Genomic DNA, 20,888 nt, shown 5'->3' on the forward strand with positions numbered 1-20,888 from the left:
GGAGCCAGAAACGGCTCCGACTTCTGCTTGAAAGGGGAAACATCACTTTGGCTTGTTTTAGCGATGATGGGGCGGAAAAGGGGGATGTTTTCTCTAATCAGATCGAGTGTTTCTCCTCACATTCGATGCCACCGATTGGATAATAGTTTCCTGCTTACTTTGTTCCATTCAGGTAATAGGAACTATGCAAAGCATAGCATCAATTCTTTATGTTTTTATCTTTTAGGGATGAGGCCCTAAACAAATATAAAGTTCTGCTGGTCTGAGACATGGAGAAGGACGAACCTGCATTAAAAGCAGCTTTAGCTCCCCTCCAGTTGTGTAACCGTAAAAAATTGCTTTCCAACCAGGCCCATTAAGCGGAGAGCACCCAGACTGCTTTTACTGCCACCAAGACTGCACAGTCACATAAATTTGTGATTCTAATATTTGAACATTTTTTTCTCATCTTTGTCTGGAGCCAAGTGAGCTCACAAACCAGCCCGGTTTGGGTGGAGCGCTCAAAATGAATGTAAAACATCTGTGTAGGTGGAAGAAATGCGGCCTTTTTGACCAGATATCGGTGGAAAACAAATCATTTTCCTTCTTTGTTCAGTGATTGGACTTTTTGCACCTATTTAATGCAGACAGTCAAAGTTCACCTTGGATTTTGAGCTTGATTTGCAGCTGCTTCAACACAAATGTGTTAAGTACCTTTAAGGATCATCGTTATTGAGGTTGTACATTAGAGGAGCGAGCGTGTCATCGCAGGTCTGTCTCAATCACTTGATGTTTAACACCGTTAGATGTCACTGTTAGATGTCACTGGCTCCATCTAATTACTTGCGCTTCACAAATGCAATGAGTCACGTCAGATGACACTTGAAATGCTTCAATTTGAATAATTACGTGTTTTCTTTCTTTGTTTCTTTGTGTTGTGACTGGCTCTGTTGCACTCTGATATTTTCTGTGTTGATTATATGTAAATATTTTAAAACCTTTGAAAAGGTGGAGTTTTAAACTAAATAATTTTCTCATATCCGTCGTTGGACAAACATTAAAATGTTTAGAGCTACTTGTATTTGCTGTATAATCTTGTGGCATTTCGGTTTCTTGGTTCGAAACAACAGCTTGAGTGCAGATTTGTCTCCCCCGTGTGTTGGACGTTTTGAACTGCATAATATTCTAGGTTGTTTGAAGTTTGTTTACGATCTGCTTCTACAAAGCTCTGCCAGTCAGAACACACTCATGCAAACGCAGAGTAAACATTATTTGTTGATCCTACGTGACAGGTGGACTTGAAACTAATTGGAGGGTTTTTTTTCGAGCAGGTGCTAAATGGCAACGAAAACTTTTATTCTTTTAACTATTCATGTTACTTTTCTTGAGAACTGTTACATCAGATAATATATATAAACTGCACTCAAATAAGACCTCGTCAGGAACATAAGTCTGTAAATCAAGTCCAATAAATAGAAATGTCAAACAAGTTAAACACCTGTATGTTTTTAATGTCAGAATTGTTATTGTACATGGACAACCCGATGGATCTGCACTTCTTTTTACAATATGTACCACATATAAGAGCACCTACATGTTATTTACACATTACACAAGATTGTATCACACAGCAGCGTGTGAAACTAGCAGAAAACAAGTGCCCCAAGCTTTGCTGAATCATCACATCAACCAGTCCATGAATTGGCTGAACCAAACAGAAAAATCACAGCCGTCGGCCCCTACCAGTTCACAGGCAACTGCTCTTCATAAATGTCTAGATTTAAAGCTAAACTCACAAGTGCGAACATTTTGGGAGTCTTCTCTCCGAACTTCAAGAGACAAAATGATAACGCACCGGTTTTAATTCTTAACAGTGAGCGAAATGTAAACATAAAGTAGGCGAAATGCAACACTTCAGACAGTGTTACTGCACTTTATGCAAAAACCACCAGTCAAATGTATTCTGATGTGAACAGGAAAACTCTGAATTTGTGTAAACCTGACTATCTCTATGAATAACTCCATCGTTAAAAAAAGAAAGCAGGACACATAAGAAAAGTAAGCTTTGATGAAAACAGATCTTGTTGCCTCTACTGAAACAGTCGCCATTGACTGAATGTAAGGTAGATACACCTGCTTTGTGATAACACCATGGTTCAGAGCAACTAGAGCAACTGAAAAAAAGTAAAAACAGGAAATAATTCTGTGGTTTCTGGAATTCCTATAATCCTGTATCCACAAGGGCACGCACTCATACCCACACGCACACACAGTTGCACAACAACCAGAGATACTGTAGCAGCTTTCTCAAAGGCAAAGACAAGTACAACACAGTAAGTGGCAGTTCTGCTGTCAGATACACAAACACATGCAGCAGAATGGGATACACACGCTGACAAGCGTTGAGTGGAGTCAAACAGCAGAGAGGCAGTTCACCCTCCAGAAGAGCCAGAGTTTCAGACCAGTTTAGTTTGGCCAGCACTCCAAAGATGGAGGAGGAAGAATGCTTGGGGAAAAAAAAGTGAGGGGATGATAACTGCAGTTCAGTTCATCAGATTATCAGACTTGGAGCACAAAAGAGCCAGACTGATAAACAATGTCTAAACAAAATTTAGGGATCTGTGATTGTTGCAAGTGCTCTGTTTGTTATGAGATCTACCAAGGGCCACTAAACTTAGATGACAGAAAAGATTACCAAAAAAAGATAAGTTTGCCACAGGCCCTGGGTGTGAGTGAGAGAGGGGGAGCAAAAGAAAAAAAACTAGGGGAATACATGGTTGGTAATAGTATTTTTTATTTCTAGTACTGTAACTAAGGGGAAGGACAGGAAGCTTTCAGTGGCCAAGGCATTACCAGTCTTGATCGACTGTCAAGCTGGCCACCATCAGAGAGGGATTAGTGGTGTAGGAAAAGTTCAGAGCATCCGGTTACGTTTATGAGTGGGTGAGTCTGTGATAACATCACTACAGGGGGCAGGGCCTCTTTTACGATTGCCTGTGGAATCCAAATGGAGTGCCATCTCTTCAGCGATAAAGGTGTTGAGGTCCACATCATGAAGACCATTCCTACGACGAGTGAGGGACTGTGCGGGATGAGTTGGGGAACCAGGAGGGCCAGAACGTACAGATATGCTAGCCATGGCACCACTAAGGCCTGAAAAGCAAACAGAAAAAAACATATTATCACAGCAAACTGTACAATATCGTGCTGTGTAACATTCTTACACAGCACAGGCTTTTAGCTGAAGGTAACGTTCTGACTGACCGTGCAGTGCAATTGCCTCTCTGAAAGGCTGCAGATCAGTCTCGACAGAGTTGCCGGTCTCTGGGACCGACGGTCGGCTTGCAGACACCATGGCAACTCTAGGTGGGGCACGAGATGTTCGTGGAGGCGGGACTTTGCCACATAGGAAGCTGATGAGGTCTTCTCGTCTGATATTTCTTCTACGTTTCTTCACCCATGCGATTACCTCCTTATTCCTGCGCTGGTAGCCCAAGTGGATACCTAGGTCATAGCTTCTCTGACGAGCCTCCATACTCTCTGATGTCACACAAGAAAAGATCAACAATCAAAATGGACAATGGACAAGAACAATCAAAATGCATCAGTTGTTTCCATAATGACTTTCCTGCCAGGGCACCAAACAAAAAATGATGAGCAATAGCCAGTTTCTTGTTACTTGCCTTTATACAGGTTAGTGACAGCTGTGGCTGCATTCTGGAAAGGCACCCAGAGAGAGAGGCCTTGCTGCTGACATACTCTATCTGTAAATAACACAAAAGGCTGGTCAGCTCTTAGATGACAATGTCGCTCCATAAACCCAAAGCGCCAACAAGAATAGTATATTTCTTCTCCAAGGATTTGAGTACAAACACGCAGAATTTGGATCTTACAATCGAACTGTGTATATCTCAGGAGATATTGTATCTCGGGACTTTGGAAGAAGTATTTTCAAGATCATACAAAAAACCTATTAAAAGCAATCAAGGTCTCACAACAGCTTCATGGGATTAAAATACTCTGACAATGTGAAATGTGACTTGTTACATTTTTATCAGTTCTCTTCAAAAGGGTCCTTACTGCCTAGTGCAAAGAGTAAAGATAACATGGGATAAGAAATACATGCTGTTAACAAACCTCAGCTAAAGACTGAATATATATATATATATATATATATATATATATATATATATATATATATATATATATATACACACTAGCAGTCAATCATTACGTATTATCTGCAGGGGGTGTCCTAGTACAAATTTTAGGAAAACAGTTGTTGTATTCTGAGTAGGCAGGATGTGCCAATTATTCATTTGTCTACCAGTGATCCACTTACTGCTAAAGTCTAACCAGCGATAAAGTCACAGTCACGGACAGGTTCATTCCCCGTTTAAAGCATGAAGTAATAGCTGAAGCTTAACCCACGCTAATTCCAAGAAACACAAGTTCATCGTAATGTTCTGAACACTTGATCGCTTCGTGTTAGTCGCTTCGCCATTTTGTTCTGGATATTAAAAACTACGCAGCCCTTGTTCGAGGTGCACGGATTTGCCCATTGCAATAACGGGCTTTGTTTCGTTGGCCTTAACTTCGTGGCATCCGCCGCTCCCCTGCGACAATTATCGCTGCATTTGACCGTAAACAAACGGGTTGTTGTCAACTGGTAAACTCCTCCCCGTGTATCGCCATTTTGACGAGGGTTGGCAACTGTTAACGGGATGGACAAAACATTTTTAGTGCGAGCCATGTTGTGACCGAATAGAAACACATGATCTGGAAGCTGCGAACAGACCCACTTTATTATATAACCGGTCTAATCGACAGCTCGACGATTAATCAATGCGCTTGACCCCGAGGGGCCTCTTGACAGCTCAGGCCACCGTGATCACCCCTCAGCCCTGCTGTCTCCCACTCTGACACGGTGACCGGCTGTTAGCGGCTGCTAGCTTTAGCTAGTGGTTAATGGTAGCTACCGGTCTACTTTACCCCGTGTCCGCTAGCAAAGCCGGTTCACGCAACCGAAACGGGAACTAGAGTAGTATCTACTTCGTGAAATTAGAATTTAATGTAACTATTACTGACACACATAACTATGATGGGGAAAATCACCGCTTGATATATTGTAAAAAGGCAAATGCGGGTGGTTAGCTATGTTAGCCTAGGCAGTGCCCTTTGTGTCGCTCCGCCCGGCTGTGTTGCTAGCTAGTGGGGCTAGCGCTCATTAGCACCAGCGCTGGCAATTAGCTTAACTTGAACTTCAGTACGGACCTTTGTAAAGCTGCGCTACGGCGGTGGCTGAGTTTTGAAAGAGGTGCCACAGTTTCTGTTGACTTTGTTCCGTCTCCTCTTCGTTCGAATCGCCCTGCTCGGCCTCGGCCAAGCACTGTCGTTCCCATTTGGTGAACCAGTGTTCAGGGCCGTGTTCCTGGATCTCTGACTCTCCCTCTTCTTTCCTCTCCTCCATAGCTAACCTTTAGCGTTAGCTAGTAGCCTACAAACAAGCCTTCGTGTGAAATGTAGGACTTTTTTGGTTTTCCGAGACGGTCCACTGTCTGTTTCAGTTCTCTATTAGAGAAGAACGTTACAAAAGCGTAACAGTCTATAGGAGAGAAAGAAATACTGCTGCTATTGGCTCCGCATTGTGTACATTTAAAACGCCATACGAACCCCAGTGTAAAACACACCAAACTAAAGAACGCGATGACAACACCTTAGACTTTCTGGAACTAGCCACGCCCGTCCCGGGTCGTCCTGAAAGGCTATTGGCTGTATAGATTTTTCTGGGTGGGTCATTGTGCTGAGCACGAGGCCTGATTGGCCAACAGCTAAAAGAGGAAAGGTCAGAGGAAAAACAAGGTTGAGCTCCCTCAGCAGGCTGACGTGCAGCATTCTGTACAGCAGGGGGCAGCCTGGCCCGCTACACTCAGATGGAGCAGGCACTCAAAGTCCTGCCTGAAGTAAAAAATAATAATGCAACTCTCCGTGCGTCCGTGTGTAACCAGGTTACACTTCACCTTTAGGCGCCCAATTCCTCAGCCGCCGTGTGAACGCCTGGTGCGGGGGAATCCCCAGGCTCTGCTTTCCCTGCAACATACATGCAAACAGCATGAACACAATCCAAACCGACTGGGTTGTGTTCATTTGCTGTCATCTCTCTCAATACACATATCAATACGCATGGAAGCCTTTTCTTTTCTCACAGAGCACAAAATAGAATTATGTCATGTAGAAAACCCAACAAATCCGACAACGTGACAGAGAAAACCTCGAGCAGAAACAGAGTCTCGTACTCAGAGGAGCTTTGTAGCTGAAGGTCTGCCTCCCATTCTACATACTTCTACCTAATTTAGATATTTGACCTTGCTTATTTATAAAGAACTCAGCATTTTATTAACTGGAGGACAGTTAAGGAAGCTCCTAACTTTAACAGTATTCCTCAGGTGGAAGAAGCAGGTTGTAGGTAAAGGATCTATCCTGACTAACTTTTTATTATTCCTGTAACTCAGTTTCCCTGGGTAACCGGGCGCATACAAAGGCGGTCATTGTAAAATTACGTCAACGCAAGCATGGTTGGTTTAATGAAATCTCGCACCGACGCACACCATTAAAGCTAACAGAACAGAGTCCAACAAGGAAGTCTTTGTAAATCATTGATGTATCACATGCATGTGTAGCTTCCTACGAAAAAGGAAACCGATGGCACCAATTAAAACATCATAAAAGTTTAGTAATTTGTCAGTGGAGTATTTTAATTCCTTGTGCATTTAGTTAGTTATTTTAGGACAATGCTTGTTTTAGTGAAACTGATAAAAAACAAAACAAGAAAATGCAGTTTCACAAAAAACACATGAAAATCCACACTTACTGTAAGACTCATCATCAAAAACTCCTATGAAAGGAAGAGCAGGCTTGGGATGGGTGGCCGTCTGCTATGACACTGATATGAAGGTTTATTTGAGGAACGTCTTTTAAATCAAATGTTATTTTATTTTGATTCACTTTAGGCCCTTTTGTTTAGTATTTGCTTTTTGGTGGGTTAACTAATGACAGAATGAGAACACCAACATGTGATACACAACAAATGATGACTTGAAAACTTAACAATGATATATGACAATGAATTTGACATGTTGTTTGGGTAAAGAAATCTATAAAGGCAAGTTTACTGCTTTATTACGAGCTGCAGGTCTGTCAGCACCAGTGCTTCATAACTAACACCGGAATTCCCCTATTCAGGAAAACAAAAGGCTAATTTACTGTAATCCATTTCTCATGTAATATGATCATACTTATCACCTATATTAAATAAGGAGTTTTGCTTCCTGGATGGAATAACTGGGAATTTAGCTTGACACTTCCTTAAATCACTGGGCTGAGTCCAAAGATCAGAGGTGTTATAACAGTAGCTGCCTGGTTCAGTGCTGCTATCGCTGTCTGTCTGTTGTGCAGCACAGGTCTTCGTGCCTGTCTGTACCTTCTCCTGTCTTTCAACCAAACTCTTAGACTCCACTCGGTCTCTTTATTAATAGCTCTGTCATGAAGATGGCTAATAATAGCGTTAGTCCTGGGGAGAATTTCCAGCAAGAAGGGCCGACCCTCACGTTCAGCCAGTTAAATTATGTCATTCAAGAAACACGATGCTGCCGCAAGATAGGTCCTGAAAAACACATCCTCAAAAATGTAAGGTAAGATTTGATTTCTTCCTGCGAGTTTGTATGGATACAGTTATCAGCATGATTTGTCATTGTGCTATGCAACCGTATCCTTTGTTTCACTATAACTTATTATTTTCAGTTTTTTGTCTTTTTGTTGAAATAAAAACTGATGTATGTAAAAAGATGTATTTGTTATTGCAGTGGCATCATGCGCCCTGGAGTCAACGCTATCATGGGAGCCACGGGAAGTGGCAAAACATCGTAAGAAACATTTGTATAAACGAGTACAGATGAATGTATTCTTGTTCTCGTGCGTGTGTACAACAACAACCCAACCACTTCAGTGACGGGCTCTTTCTCTCACTCATCAGACTCCTGGACGTAATCGCAGGCAGAAAAAATCCTGCTGGATTGCGTCAAGGTCGGGTCATGGTGAACGGCAAAGTGGTCACATCTAAACTGGGGATCAGCTCTGGATACGTGGTTCAGGTACTGTACGCGGATACCAATGCACACTGGGTGGGTGACTTCATGACTAAACGCTCGTTTATGCTGTGATTTTTCAGGACGATGTCCTGATGGGAACGTTCTCCGTGCGAGAGAACTTGTTGTTCAGCGCCAATCTGCGCCTCAACCCTTCACTTTACTCCAACATGGACAAACAGGCCAAAGTAAATGAGATCATAAAAGAACTGGGCCTTGAGGACTGTGCGAACACTAAGGTACAGACACTGCATGATTCAGATTCTTATAAACAGTAAGGTGCATGTGCAGAAACGCATGTGTCTGAACTGTTTCACGGATGAAGGCCTTTACGTTTTGCTCGGGGCTCCGCGTTCTGCTCCGGGTTCCTCGTGTTCCTCACGGCTCTGTGTTCTTGCTCAGATCGGGACCGAGTTCCTGCGCGGCGTGTCGGGAGGCGAGAGGAAGAGGTGCAGCATCGGGATGGAGCTGGTCACGTCTCCGTCGCTGCTGTTTCTGGACGAACCCACCACCGGGCTGGATTCAAACACCGCCAACAGCATCATCAGCCAACTGCACAAGTACGACACAATCACTCATTCATCCCACCAGGAACTGTTGCTCACTAGACTGTACTTAGTGTTAATACTTTGCATAGCTTCAATTTACTTACTTAAAGGTCTATTTCTACTATTAACTACTTGTAAGTAAATACACTACCACGTCTCTTACAGATTTAAAGAAGCGTAAACTGTCAGGTTTAAGGTTGGTTTTATATCATCATTAACTAGTGTTCACATACACTTGACATGTTTCTGCAGCCTGTCCAGGAAAGGCACCACCGTCATCTTCTCCATCCACCAGCCGCGCTACTCCATCTTCAAACTGTTTGACCAGCTGACTCTGATGCATAAAGGGGAGATGGTGTATTCTGGGCCAGCAAACTACGCACTAGAATACTTCGCAAACCTCGGTAAACAACGCGTTTTGGCGCTAAAAGTTGGAGGAGTTTCCATAGAAATGTGTTGTTTTATTATTTATTTGTGTGATTTTTATTTTATTATGGGATCGTGTTTGTGTTCAGGCTACCACATCGACCAGTTCAACAATCCCGCTGACTTCCTCATGGACATCACGAATGGCCAAGTAACATCAAGTGTAATGGAATTCGAGAAGCAACACTGTAAGTGTGACTTCCGTGGTTCAGATCAGAAGATGTGCAGACGTTAGTATTCTGAGCACTTAACATTTAACCCACACATAAAACCGAAAACTTCTTAGTTTTGGCTGAAGGATGTTTACAGTAAAGAGGTACATTTGTCATATTGTCTATTGCCCTACATCACTTCTGTTTCTCTGCCTACAGATGCAGATGGTCAAAACACACTGGCCACAAGATACCAGCAGTCGCACATATATCAGCATGTTCTTCAGGAGTTGGACCAAATGAACCAAAGTAACTTTGTCAAAGGTCAAGCTAAATCCGGGGGCTACGCCACATCTTTCTTCTACCAGGTCAGACAAATCTTCACATCTGGACTGTTTCATACTGATAATAGTTTTGCTTATAAAACACCTTATGTAAAAACCATAATAATCTAGGAAATATGATGTGCATTTATACGACTGTTCCAGGCAGCTCTTATTTCCATCTGCTTTGCTGCCCAGCCTGTAAGGCCTCTTTATTACTGCCATCATGCCATAAAAGCGCTTTGTGTTTTTGCACGTGAAACAGCTGCATGTGGTGTGCAGACGGACCATCCTGAACATGCTGAGGAACCCTCAGACCTCCTACGCCCAGATGTCAGTCAACATCGTGTTCGGCATCCTGTCGGGACTGATTTACTACCAGATCCCCCTGACCCTGCCCGAGGCCATACAGAACAGGTACTGTTCAGAACAGCCAGCCTCCTTCCAGTGCTCCATTTAAACGCCACTCAACCACACTGTAAGTGTGTCACCCTGCGCTCGAGGACAAGCTACAACCGGCCCCATTAATGGAAAGAAAAGATCAAATCACAGCGTTTGTTCAGAAAAGATGGCGAGAATGAACTGAATTGTGAATTGAATTGTTAAATTGTATGGGTTGTGATGAGTCAATTAGTGAAATGAGGCAGATAAGAAGTGAACAAGAAGTAGTGTCAGCGTTGAAGCTCGTGGCCTCAGGCTGACTTTCATTTAAATTCCTAGTTATCTATGATATCTCCAATAATAGTTAATGCTAAATCTCCCCCGATAACAGGACTGGAGCCTTCTTCTTCCTCATCATGAACATGGTGTTTGCAAACCTCTCTGCTGTTGAAATCTTCATCAACGAACGAGCCATTTTCATGTGAGTGAAAGACAAACGGATCGTCTCTCATCGCTCTGTTAATACGTCAAATCTGATCGGATCCGTTCCACCCGACACTGAACTCTCATCAGCCGCAACAATGAATCTGCAGCCGTTTTGTGCTTCCAGTCACGAGAACTCCAGTGGATATTACCGCACGTCCGTCTACTTCTTGTCCAAGATCTTCGCTGATCTCCTTCCGAACCGCCTGATTCCCATCACTGCGTTTTCAGCCATCGCCTACTACATGATGGGTAATAGCGCCACACAGTGTGTTCAAACACTCTTTTCACAGAGAACCTTCGGTCTGATTGACACGTCTCAACGCTCTTTTCAGGGTTGAATCCCGGCATCAAGTATTTCGCCTGCTTCGCTCTGACCATGGTTCTGACCAGCCTGGCAGCCGTCAGCGTGGCCTTCCTCGTCTCTGCCAGTGTCTCATTGTTCGCCATAGCCAACCTATTCGTGGCTCTGCCCTTCGTCTTCATGATGGTAAGACTCAATGAACTATAATAATAATCATGGGATAGTTTAGTCTCTTGACTGTGGCCTGTTTGTTTTAGGTTTTTGGTGGATTTCTTGTGGATCTCAACAGCATGCTGAGCTGGCTGTCCTGGATTAAATGGTTCAGCATTTTCAAGTATGGATTGGATGTGAGTGAAAAGCAAGAGCAAGAACAGGGGGGAGGCTGTGAAGTTCATTTTATTTGGGGGTGTTGTCACTTAATCTCCATGTCTGACGCTAAAGTGTCGCTCAGCCTGGGTTTTGACTCCCTCAGGCGGCGTTCATCAACGAATTTGAAGGACAGAACTTCATCTCCAATGGCAGTGTGTGAGTACAGATGTCAGTCACCCCTACTGAAACCCAATAGTCCTCACGCCAACAGAAAAGTGCAGCCAGCTTCTCTTCTACAGGATCCCAGGGGTGGTGTTCTTGGAAAGGCAGGGCCTGGATTCCTCTGCGTGGGGCTTCTGGCAGAACCAGGTGGCTCTGCTGGGGATCATAACTGTGTGCATGTTCCTGTCCTACGTGCAGCTGAGGCGAATCAACCGCTGGAAATAGTCCCCGTGTGTTCAGCCGTCGGCCGCATAGTTTCTTTATGGTATGAATGAAAATCAAAGCAGAAGAAGTCAGGAAATTGATTCATTTAATTATGTCGAGTCTGAGAATTTGTGAAACACTCCTCTCGTTACATGTGAAATCTCTCACTCGCAAACACACGTGTTGTAACATTTGACTGCGAGGCGGGTAAGCTGCCGCTAAGCACACTTGGTCTGAGCACGAGGGAGCGTACGGCGACAGCCAAGCCCACGTCTAAGACCTCACAAAGCAGCTTAGAGTGATCCTCGCAGAGATCCTCACAGCAGCACATCACCGCTCAGGGACCTGAACAGGGATGTGCTGCCTTATTCAAATTACAAGCCTTTCTGCACACACAAATGTAGACGCTGAAAGCCTTTTGCACAGACTCTGTTCACAGATGTCAGTCGTGTCTTTTTCAGTCAGTGCCTCATTTCTAGAGCAGCACAGTTGCTGGGTTCGGTCCCAGGTGATGCGCTGGTGAGTCGCGACTGCAGCTTTCTCCTGTTGCTGCTCTGGGTTTTTAACAAACGCATTACATGTTATAGGTTTTTGAGATTTAAGTTGTTTTGCAATGGATGCAAAAATTAATATTAAAGTTTTCTATTTACATGCCAGTCCTGCTTTGTGTCATATTACCTTGCTGGAAAATGAGGTTCACATTTTTAAACACTAAATGTAAGATTGCGCTTTGTACATTTCCCTCTAGAATAAATCTAATGTCTCGCTAAAAAAAAGCAATACATGATCTGATTTTTGAGGAGATGAACAAAACCTGGCATTTAAAAAACAGGCACATCCTGTCTCAAAGTGATGGTGTTAAAGTGAAGTTCTTACCATAAAACTACCATATAACTCAGTTATATTAAAAATAGTTTGCAGTTCGTTCCCACGTTGGGCCTTTTAGAAACTCTTAGTGCTCAAGCGCTTATTCGGACTGGTCGCTACGGTTACGGGTGTGCTCTCCAGCCCACGGAGCCACTCGGTACATTTCAGGATCACGTGTTCGTCCACACCAGAGCTCTCCTCTTCCTCGTACTCCACATCATCGTACTTGTGCTGCTCGTTCAGGAGGGAGATTTTAACGATGGAGCTGATGTCTCCTGAGTCAGCGTCGCTGTTGCTTTTCACGGCGCCTCTGCTGCTCGTGCAGTGCTTCTGTGCTGCGGGCGGATGCCGTTTAGAGGCGCTTTCCCTCCTGCGCCTGGAATCTGGCGCACTTCCACAAGCACCAGCTCCACCGCCAGCATTTCTGGCGGCCGATCGTTGGTGTCTCTCGCTGTTCCGCCTCTGCAGCAGCAGAACTGCCTCGGGAGTGAGCGTCAGCGTGAAGCTGGTCTCCTCCTGGTGCCTGCTCCTCACCTTCACGGCTGGTTCGGCCTTTTCCGAACGGCTCACGTGCCGGCGCTGCTGCGTCTTCGCCAGAGACTCGCCCGAGCTGGAGGCTGGGAGGCTGTCTGTCTGCGAGGACAGCAGCAGTCGATCCCGTCTCCTGGGTGGCAGCTCCACTGCAGATGTGCCTTTGGCAGCTGGAAGATGACTGCTCTTTTTCCCCAGCTGCTTGAAGTTCAAAGCCAGTCTCTGCTTCACTGTGCTGCCGTAGTCGTCCCTTGGGACGCTGGGCCTGGCCACAACAGCTGTAGATGCAGTGCTGTTGGTAGGTTTCTCCTTCCCCGTCAGGCCCGACACGGAGCATGCAATAGACATCTGTGGTATGAACGGCATTTTGGCCAGACACAGCGCCAGGTAGGAGAGGAGTTCGGTTCCACGGGTGAAGTGCAGGAAGAAGAAAGACGACGGCGCCAAGGAGGAAACTGACTTGGTGAAGGCGTTGAGGTTCTCCGACGCATCCTCGGCCATGCAGTGGTCAACCAGCGCTCATCCACCCCCGAGTAATCAAAATGCTTAAAGTGTTTTATACCTAAGCAGCAGGGGGAGGTGGCATGGCCTCGCTTCAAACGGCATGCGTGATGTCACACAAGTGGGATGAGGGGTTTTCTGCATCTCACATGCTCATTAGTCTCAGGCTCAAAGATCTAAAATTAAACCTTCTAATCTGGCTGTGTCATCAGTGAGGACACATTTACTATGGTGCGAGTACACCTGCAGCCCTAATCCATACACTGTGGCCGGTCTTAATGACAATTAGGATGTGTGCAATGAGCTTTGTGGTGGCATCAGTGAAAACAAGTCTAACGTATCCATTATAAAAGTTGACTTTGAATCCTATTTCATGTCAAGGATTTCATTAGCAGATAGTCCCTTTGTCTAATGCTAATTTAAGTTTCAGACATTTTATAACAGAAAGCTTAATGGTATTTTATTTATCTATTTAGTTTGATAACTTATGTAAAATACAATAAAAATAGTTACAAAAGACACATGACCCAATAGATAAAACTGCAAATACTTTAGTTATCTCTGTTGACCTTTGCATGACTGATCAACTTTACAACACTAAGCAGTTCATAAGTAGCTGAAAAGTACCTGATACTGTTGGTACTAAAACCTGTGCATCGTCCTGTGCACATAGAAAAGCAGTTGACAGCGAGGAAATGTGTGGTTTAGGAAAAAGGGGAAGAGGCAACATCCCAGGACCAACCCGTGATATGGGACCCATTCACAAATCAACATGTTCTGAATCCATGTGCTTGCTATTTACACCAAATAATTAGTGATTAAAATATAAATGTCATTCTTAAAATGAATAAAATCCAATTATTTTAAAGGCAAGCACAGGCTAAATGACCTGGGAGCACGTAGAGCAGCCAAAAGGAAGTGAACGGTTCAAAAACAGGTTGATATGACCTATCCTTACTTCTTGCCCTGTTTGAATTTCTTCTGGGAAAATCCATTAGCACCTTTTATCAAACATGTTTATTTTGGGCTCTGCAAACAGAAGTAATATGTTTTGTTTTTCTTTTACCTTGCAAAAGGTAAGGTGGAGGTGTGGGACATGACACCATTTGTTACGTTAAGTGATGTATGGCAAAGAAAACTGAGCTTAAGGCCTAAAAATGGTTCCTTGCTTGCAGCCAGCAGCCGTTCAGCTGGACGTCTGCCAGGCGCCATTAATTGAGCTCAGCGCTGACTGGCTGTAGTCTGAAAGGCCTGAGTCAAAGCAAGAACGCTGGTAAGGATGCAAAATGCTGTAAAACAACCTGCCTTGGGCAACGTCATTACACTGTACAAATCTGCATTCTATATTTAGCACACAAGGTTGATATAGTGCAGACTTTGAATTGACTCCCTGAATCTGTCTGCATCTTTCTGAATTTTCTAAAAAATTGGACAAAATATGCTAAAAAATAAGGCAATTTAAAAATAAATAGATTATAATGTGTGTTCGAAAAACAGACTTTGACACCATCTGTCTCGTAGAGGGAATAAAGGCCCATAGCTCACCTTGTATCAATGAAACTTTATTAGACAAAAAAAATTGGAGTAAATCTCTGGATCTCCTGGATTCAGGGTCCCCTGAGGCTGCACCTGTTGCTGACTTCTTGCCGGAGTCGTCCCACTGTGAGGTGTCGTGAGGATCCACTTCCCCTGTGGACGTTCGTCCACATGTGCACTAGATGGGAGTGTTTTGTAACCGGCCAGACCAGTTCGACTATTCCCATTTCAGCCACTAAGGGGCGCGCTTTCTGCTCGTCGTAGTCCGTGCGCGACTTCGACGTGAGCGAGATTATTCAGCTGAATGTAAATGCTAGCGTGACGATGCTAAGCTAGCTGTCAGCCAGGGATCCACGGCTTTGCTGCAGACTTCGCTACCGGATGCTCCTGGACGCGTCTTCCTGGCCGTCTTGACATTCCCTCAATATTCCTGGACGAATTCGTGTCGACTGACCAGAGTCCGCGAATTCAGGTCCACTCCCGACACAACCGCTCCCCGCTAGCGATAACATAGCTCGCCGGCTATCGAGAGTGCACACTCGGAGAACCGGACTGACGAGGTGAGTTCAGCTAGCTCGGGAGCTAGCGGAATGCGTGGCTAGTAGCTGCTCGTCGGGAGTGAGTGAGGAAGGGGGAGAAGCTGGGGTTTGGAGCTGTGAACGAGGCCTTCTGGTAAACGTGTAATTAGAAAAAGGTCAGTGTGCTTCTTAAAGCGACCAGCGTGGCTTCCGGGCCTTTCTGGGTAACACCGGTCAGTTAGCATTTTGTATGATTTAAGCTGCTAGTAGCGTTAGCCTCGGTAACGTTGATGTCCTGATAGTCAGTGTTAGCGATTTACTGAGGCAACTATTCTTATGAAGACAGAATTTTGGTAGTCTGCAAGGAAAATCGACATCGGCTCAGAAAATATGCTTTTCATGTCCTGTCATATCAAGAAAGCCCCGAAACTAGCTGGCTAACCTCATCCTGGTTATTTAGCTAGCGTTAACGTTAGCTACCAGTAGCAGCCTGTCATTCTTGAGAGTGATTGTGATGAAGTTAGTTGAAGTAACCAAGTTAATTAGTTAGGTTGCTCTAAAGTTAAGTTCGTGTCAGCTGGTTGTTGTGTTTGGACAAGTAACCCGGTTCGTGGTACTCGCTGATGTGTGCTAAGTTTTATTAGAGGCAAAGTTCAGTCCGGCTGTGCGCTCAGGTCGTCTTGGTCGCTAGTCGCTAAAACAACTTGTGCTGTGTGACTTCGCAGAGTTCAGCCTAAGGACCACACCCAGACAAGATGTCCCTTCATCAGTTTCTGTTGGAACCCATCACCTGCCACGCGTGGAACCGCGACAGGACACGTAAGGGTCACGCATCTCATTGTCTCTGTCAGTGAAGAATGTGTAAAATGCTACAGGTGATGTCAGTGTTTGCTTAGTGATCTGTCATTGTTGACACGCTGAGGCTGGTAGTTGGTAGAAACTAGAAACGGGTTTGGCCTGTTTATTACACTACCTTCAAGTCAGTGCTGATAACTTGCCACTTATTCTGTAGAAATTGCCATCAGTCCTAATAACCACGAAGTTCACATCTATAAGAAGAGCGGCAACCAGTGGGTGAAGACCCATGAGCTGAAAGAGCATAATGGACACATAACAGGTATTTGTTTCATAATTTAAGGAATTGCAGTTATTCGAAATATTAAATAACACAGAGGCCAAAGACAAGTTAAGTCTGAATGACTTTTAAACAATGTCTTGATTGAAATAATCATTTCAGTCAGTAATAATGTTAAGACTGCAACTAATGATTGTGTGTCTAAATAGTATTTTGACTCGTTATTACAACTTGTAAACAAAGAGTTGTACAGTAATTCTTCCTTTTGGTTTTAGGTATTGACTGGGCTCCCAAAAGTGACCGTATCGTGACATGTGGAGCAGACCGTAATGCCTATGTGTGGTCCCAGAAGGAGGGGGTGTGGAAGCCCACACTGGTCATCCTCAGGATCAACCGTGCTGCCACCTTTGTCAAGTGGTCTCCGCTGGAGAACAAATTTGCAGTCGGCAGTGGGGCCAGACTCATCTCTGTCTGCTACTTTGAGTCTGAGAATGACTGGTGAGTTATTAAGGTTAAGTGTTATTTTTCTGTTTCATTAAATGCTTTGTTGCTTTGAAAAGTGTCACCTGTCTTACGTACTTAAGGTAATCCATGTTAATTTCATAGACACAATGTGCTATGTATTGTTTAATTATAGTACTAAGTTCACAGTTCAGAGCATTTCTAAGTTCTTGAGCTTAGTGATTGTAAGTTGATTTGTCCCTGTTTTTACATTTTTGTTCTTTTTTGCAAAATTCCTGCCATTATCACATTTTTTGCGTTAGCACACAAAGTACCACAAATCAAACTTGCCATTTATCTGCACGTTCCAGTTTGCACTTGGTTTAAAACCAGAGGACCATACATCCAAATCAATGCCAATGAACCATGTCTTTTCCTGGCTCTGTGTAAACCTGCTTTGTTTCCTGGAATTTAAACATTTTCCAGATGATGTTTTCCATTTGTGACACTTTTGTGACACTCTGTCTCCCTGGGCTGTCTCTCCGTTTCAGCTTTTGATTGTATGTATGTCACTGTATGTCATTTTGACCACATGGTTGTGTTTTAACTGAAGGCTGTGCTAGTTATCATGGTTAAAATGATGTCACACTTGGACATGATAAGCGTCTTAGTCTTAGTAACCTGCATTGAGAAACGCTTGAAGCAAGTTTTCACATTTATAGTTAGTCTTTTTTTGTTTTCAGGTGGGTGAGCAAGCACATCAAGAAGCCAATACGCTCCACCATCCTCAGTCTCGACTGGCATCCTAACAATGTTCTGCTGGCTGCTGGATCCTGTGACTTCAAGTGCAGGTTAGTACTGGGAAATACAAGACTAAATATGAACATTAAAGACTTAAAAACCTGATAACATTCTCTCTTCCTCCATTGCTTGGACACTGTTGTAACTCCCTCTCTCTGCACTCCAGGGTTTTTTCAGCCTACATTAAGGAGGTCGAGGAGAAACCAGGCCCCACTCCCTGGGGCAGTAAAATGCCATTTGGAGCTGTGCTAGCAGAATTTGGAGGAGCAGGTCTGTTTTTCGTCTTTGTGCAAAAATAAATATCCTTTTTCATAAGTGTTGTAGCATGCTTAAACTAAAACACATCTGCTTTTTCATTCACTTTGTTAGGCGGAGGGGGTTGGGTCCACTCTGTCTCGTTCTCGGCCTCTGGTAACCGCCTGGCCTGGGTCAGCCATGACAGCACGGTCACTGTGGTAGACAGCTCCAAGACTGCCAGGTACATTCATCTCTTATATAAAACGATTACTCAGCTTCAGTCCTGAGCAAACAACCTGTCAAACATCAAGTTAACCCACGCATGTTAGTCAGGAGGGTAAATGAGCTAAAACTGGAATCATGTGCAATAAAAAGAAAAAAACATTAATTCACTCTTGTTTATTAATTGCGTAAGGTGTCATTTGAGGTGACTGTGGACAGGTAAATGCGAGTTGAGACTGGTCCAGGACTATACTTGCACAATAACAGGGTGTTGTCAACAGGGTGCAGGTGATGCAGACTAAAGCAATAACATTTCAGACTGAGCTGATTTCAACATGTTCTGTCTGGAAACCTGCAGCAGCAGCTGTTGTCTCAACACTGCCCTGATGTCTACAGCTACAGTGTGTTGTCTGTTCAGTCTTTTAACATCATTAATTGGAGTTTGTTTGTGCAGTCCTTCACAGCTGAAGACGGAGTTCCTTCCTCTCCTCAGTGTCATTTTTGTTTCAGAGAACAGTCTAGTAGCTGCGGTAAGAATCAAAAAAATATTATATATCATTCATAGAAATCTCTGTGCATACATATAATATGTAATGCTGTTGTATCTCCAGGGCCATGACTGTTGCCCCATGCTGTTCCGTTGCGATGACGGTGGAACGCTGACGTTTGTGTCAAAGCTCGACCTTCCCAAGCAGAGTATCCAGAGGAACATCTCTGCCATGGAGCGCTTTAGGAACATGGACAAGAGAGCCACCACTGAGGACCGCAACACTGCCCTGGACACACTCCACCAGAACAGCATCACGTAGGTCACACACCAACAAAAAGACCAAAGACAAGTGTGTTTTTAACTAAGGATTTTATTACTTTATTAGTAACACGTTAACTGAATTATGAATTGTCTGGTATAGGTCATACTGGATACCTTTTTATAGGCGCTTTGGGCAGTTTCACTCTGGCTTGGTAGCACTCCCTTGTTAACTTAAGCTGATAACGTTTGCTCTCAGCTTGCTGTTGAACTGGAGAAGCTCATTTGAATTCATGCCTTGAAAAACTTTGGTCAGCTTCCCATCCTCATTTAGTAACGTCATTTAAATGGTTTGGCAAATGTGTGTGACAAGCTTATTATGCTTCTTGTTAACAGAGTCACAGATTACTCTCTCCTGTGAAGCTACATATAGAATTGATAGACTGCTGTTTTTGATCCATCCGGCCATTATGCTTACCTAGCTTCAAGATCCATTTGGTTACTGTGAGAGAGGCAGGGTCACCACATCGCATTCATCTTTTGAATATTTTGCTAGTTCAAGCTTCACAAGTGGAATAAAACACGTTTTCTTGGGTGCCAGCAAGTAGAAAGCTATGCAGTCTGTTTTTTGCAAACTGTTTCCTTAAAGATCCTGATGCTCGTTCTTATCGTAGTGATACTGTTCCTTTTATTCAAAACTCCTCCATATGTGTGTTTTAGCCAAGTGTCTATCTATGAGGGAGACAAAAGGGATTGTCGCAAGTTCTGCACCACAGGTATCGACGGAGCGATGACTATTTGGGACTTCAAGGTAAATACCCACATGAGCAGTCTGTTTACTTCAGAGCTTCACTCCACCATCTGTCGCAGCTCAAACTCTCCTGTGGGTTTTCTGTTTGTCTCCTTAGAGTCTAGAAGCTTCTATCCAGGGTCTCCGCATCATGTGAAGAAGTCTTGTGAATGAATGAAGAGACGCTGCGGCCTCACTTCTTGTTCCTCGCCATCTCTGTCCTCACCCCTCCTCCCTTTCCACCTCACGCCCCACCGCTCCTGCGACGCAGCCAGTAACACACACAACTGACCTTATTGAGTGTCTGCTGAAGCACTGATAAGCCCATAACACACTGTCGCGGGCTGTGTGTTACACTCGCACACTAAAATACACAATCACGCATACACTACGCACACATACACACTGAGCTGACGTGTGACATTACTGTTGATTTTTTTTGTTTGTTTTTAAATGAAGGTTAACCAGGTGTCAAAGTGGGAAGGTCCTCTGACACGTATTAAACGTGACGTGAAATGTGTGTTTTTATGTTCTCTAACCTCCTTTACCAAAAGTTGAACACTAAAGGTGCGTTTTATCCAAAAATCGGACTGTATTTCACCTCAGATTAACCTCAACATTGACCTCTGAACTATCAGTGTTTTGGTACATCACAGGTCATGGCCTCTCTTCCTGGAGGGTTTTAATTATTTTCCAGCTGGTGAAGCCATTGTTGAGATTAGCATCTTCTGATATTCTGAGGTCATGTTGCTGGTTGGCTGTAAAGAGCAGTACAGGATCTGATGGTGGAGAGAGAAAGCAGCTGTCTTAACTCTGTGCGGAGTCACGGCTGACCAGCATTAGGCTCTGTAGCTACTGAAACCACGAGATGGAGGATTTCTATGTAACTGATCATGAGGTAGACATGAAATAAAGACAAAATACATTTACAGTACACAACTCACTTGACTGTTCTCTTTTGTTTTCACATCTCTGACACCGTAGACAAATGGTGAATGTGTAATTGTGAAGTGGTTCTTTTAAGTGGACTCTGCATTGTGAGACGCTAATGACTCTGTGTTCTTGTAAACAAACAAATCCACAGTCTAACGTCTTTCAGCATGATGCTGTGTTTGTTTTCGTCTTGACAGACACTGTGAATGGTGT

The 20,888-nt window shown here is 43.9% G+C and overlaps 4 protein-coding genes across 5 annotated transcripts; 2 read left to right on the plus strand and 2 right to left on the minus strand.

The window, feature by feature from the left end:
- Positions 1-1,469: 1,469 nt before the first annotated feature.
- Positions 1,470-5,688, minus strand: hapstr1b (HUWE1 associated protein modifying stress responses b). Its single transcript, XM_029157401.3, has 4 exons — positions 5,254-5,688; positions 3,663-3,743; positions 3,244-3,519; positions 1,470-3,132 (listed from the first exon to the last, which is right to left on the minus strand). The coding sequence occupies exons 1-4, from the start codon at positions 5,447-5,449 to the stop codon at positions 2,894-2,896; spliced, it is 792 nt and encodes a 263-aa protein (XP_029013234.1). The 5' UTR covers positions 5,450-5,688; the 3' UTR covers positions 1,470-2,893.
- Positions 5,689-7,385: 1,697 nt separating this feature from the next.
- Positions 7,386-12,126, plus strand: abcg2b (ATP-binding cassette, sub-family G (WHITE), member 2b). Its single transcript, XM_029163210.3, has 15 exons — positions 7,386-7,670; positions 7,842-7,901; positions 8,012-8,129; positions 8,207-8,362; positions 8,526-8,683; positions 8,924-9,075; positions 9,187-9,285; positions 9,469-9,617; positions 9,838-9,989; positions 10,345-10,434; positions 10,564-10,688; positions 10,772-10,926; positions 10,998-11,087; positions 11,213-11,265; positions 11,349-12,126. Exons 1-15 carry the CDS (start codon positions 7,522-7,524, stop codon positions 11,494-11,496), a joined length of 1,854 nt encoding a protein of 617 aa, XP_029019043.1. The 5' UTR covers positions 7,386-7,521; the 3' UTR covers positions 11,497-12,126.
- Positions 12,127-12,153: 27 nt separating this feature from the next.
- Positions 12,154-13,510, minus strand: LOC114862659 (proline-rich protein 18-like). The gene has a single exon (XM_029163222.3). The coding sequence runs from the start codon at positions 13,372-13,374 to the stop codon at positions 12,418-12,420; it is 957 nt and encodes a 318-aa protein (XP_029019055.1). The 5' UTR covers positions 13,375-13,510; the 3' UTR covers positions 12,154-12,417.
- A 1,502-nt stretch (positions 13,511-15,012) lies between these two features.
- LOC114858468 (actin related protein 2/3 complex, subunit 1A) lies at positions 15,013-20,681 on the plus strand. 2 transcript variants are annotated; one of them, XM_029155749.3, is made up of 11 exons: positions 15,013-15,470; positions 16,154-16,247; positions 16,441-16,545; positions 16,779-17,001; positions 17,688-17,795; positions 17,912-18,015; positions 18,115-18,223; positions 18,659-18,734; positions 18,816-19,009; positions 19,673-19,763; positions 19,861-20,681. In XM_029155749.3, exons 2-11 carry the CDS (start codon positions 16,184-16,186, stop codon positions 19,897-19,899), a joined length of 1,113 nt encoding a protein of 370 aa, XP_029011582.1. In that variant the 5' UTR covers positions 15,013-15,470; positions 16,154-16,183; the 3' UTR covers positions 19,900-20,681. The 2 variants fall into 2 exon arrangements, with proteins under 2 accessions (XP_029011582.1, XP_029011592.1); XM_029155759.3 differs by having other exon boundaries at positions 15,463-15,604.
- The last annotated feature ends 207 nt before the right edge of the window (positions 20,682-20,888 follow it).

The sequence above is a fragment of the Betta splendens genome, chromosome 1 (assembly GCF_900634795.4).
Source record: "Betta splendens chromosome 1, fBetSpl5.4, whole genome shotgun sequence".
NCBI classification, from domain to species: Eukaryota; Metazoa; Chordata; class Actinopteri; order Anabantiformes; family Osphronemidae; genus Betta; species Betta splendens.

Excerpts from the sequence above, each read along its gene's own strand:
- hapstr1b (XM_029157401.3), bottom strand. The coding sequence starts at position 5,449 with ATGGAGGAGAGGAAAGAAGAGGGAGAGTCAGAGATCCAGGAACACGGC. Across the intron at positions 3,744-5,253 it reads CGTAGCGCAGCTTTACAAAG|ATAGAGTATGTCAGCAGCAA; the intron begins GTCCGTACTGAA and ends TGTTATTTACAG. Across the intron at positions 3,520-3,662 it reads TGTCACTAACCTGTATAAAG|AGAGTATGGAGGCTCGTCAG; the intron begins GCAAGTAACAAG and ends GTGTGACATCAG.
- LOC114858468 (XM_029155749.3), top strand. The coding sequence starts at position 16,184 with ATGTCCCTTCATCAGTTTCTGTTGGAACCCATCACCTGCCACGCGTGG. Across the intron at positions 16,248-16,440 it reads GTGGAACCGCGACAGGACAC|AAATTGCCATCAGTCCTAAT; the intron begins GTAAGGGTCACG and ends CTTATTCTGTAG. Across the intron at positions 19,010-19,672 it reads CTCCACCAGAACAGCATCAC|CCAAGTGTCTATCTATGAGG; the intron begins GTAGGTCACACA and ends TGTGTGTTTTAG.
- LOC114862659 (XM_029163222.3), bottom strand. The coding sequence starts at position 13,374 with ATGGCCGAGGATGCGTCGGAGAACCTCAACGCCTTCACCAAGTCAGTT.
- abcg2b (XM_029163210.3), top strand. The coding sequence starts at position 7,522 with ATGAAGATGGCTAATAATAGCGTTAGTCCTGGGGAGAATTTCCAGCAA. Across the intron at positions 7,902-8,011 it reads ACGGGAAGTGGCAAAACATC|ACTCCTGGACGTAATCGCAG; the intron begins GTAAGAAACATT and ends CTCACTCATCAG. Across the intron at positions 11,088-11,212 it reads TTTTCAAGTATGGATTGGAT|GCGGCGTTCATCAACGAATT; the intron begins GTGAGTGAAAAG and ends TGACTCCCTCAG.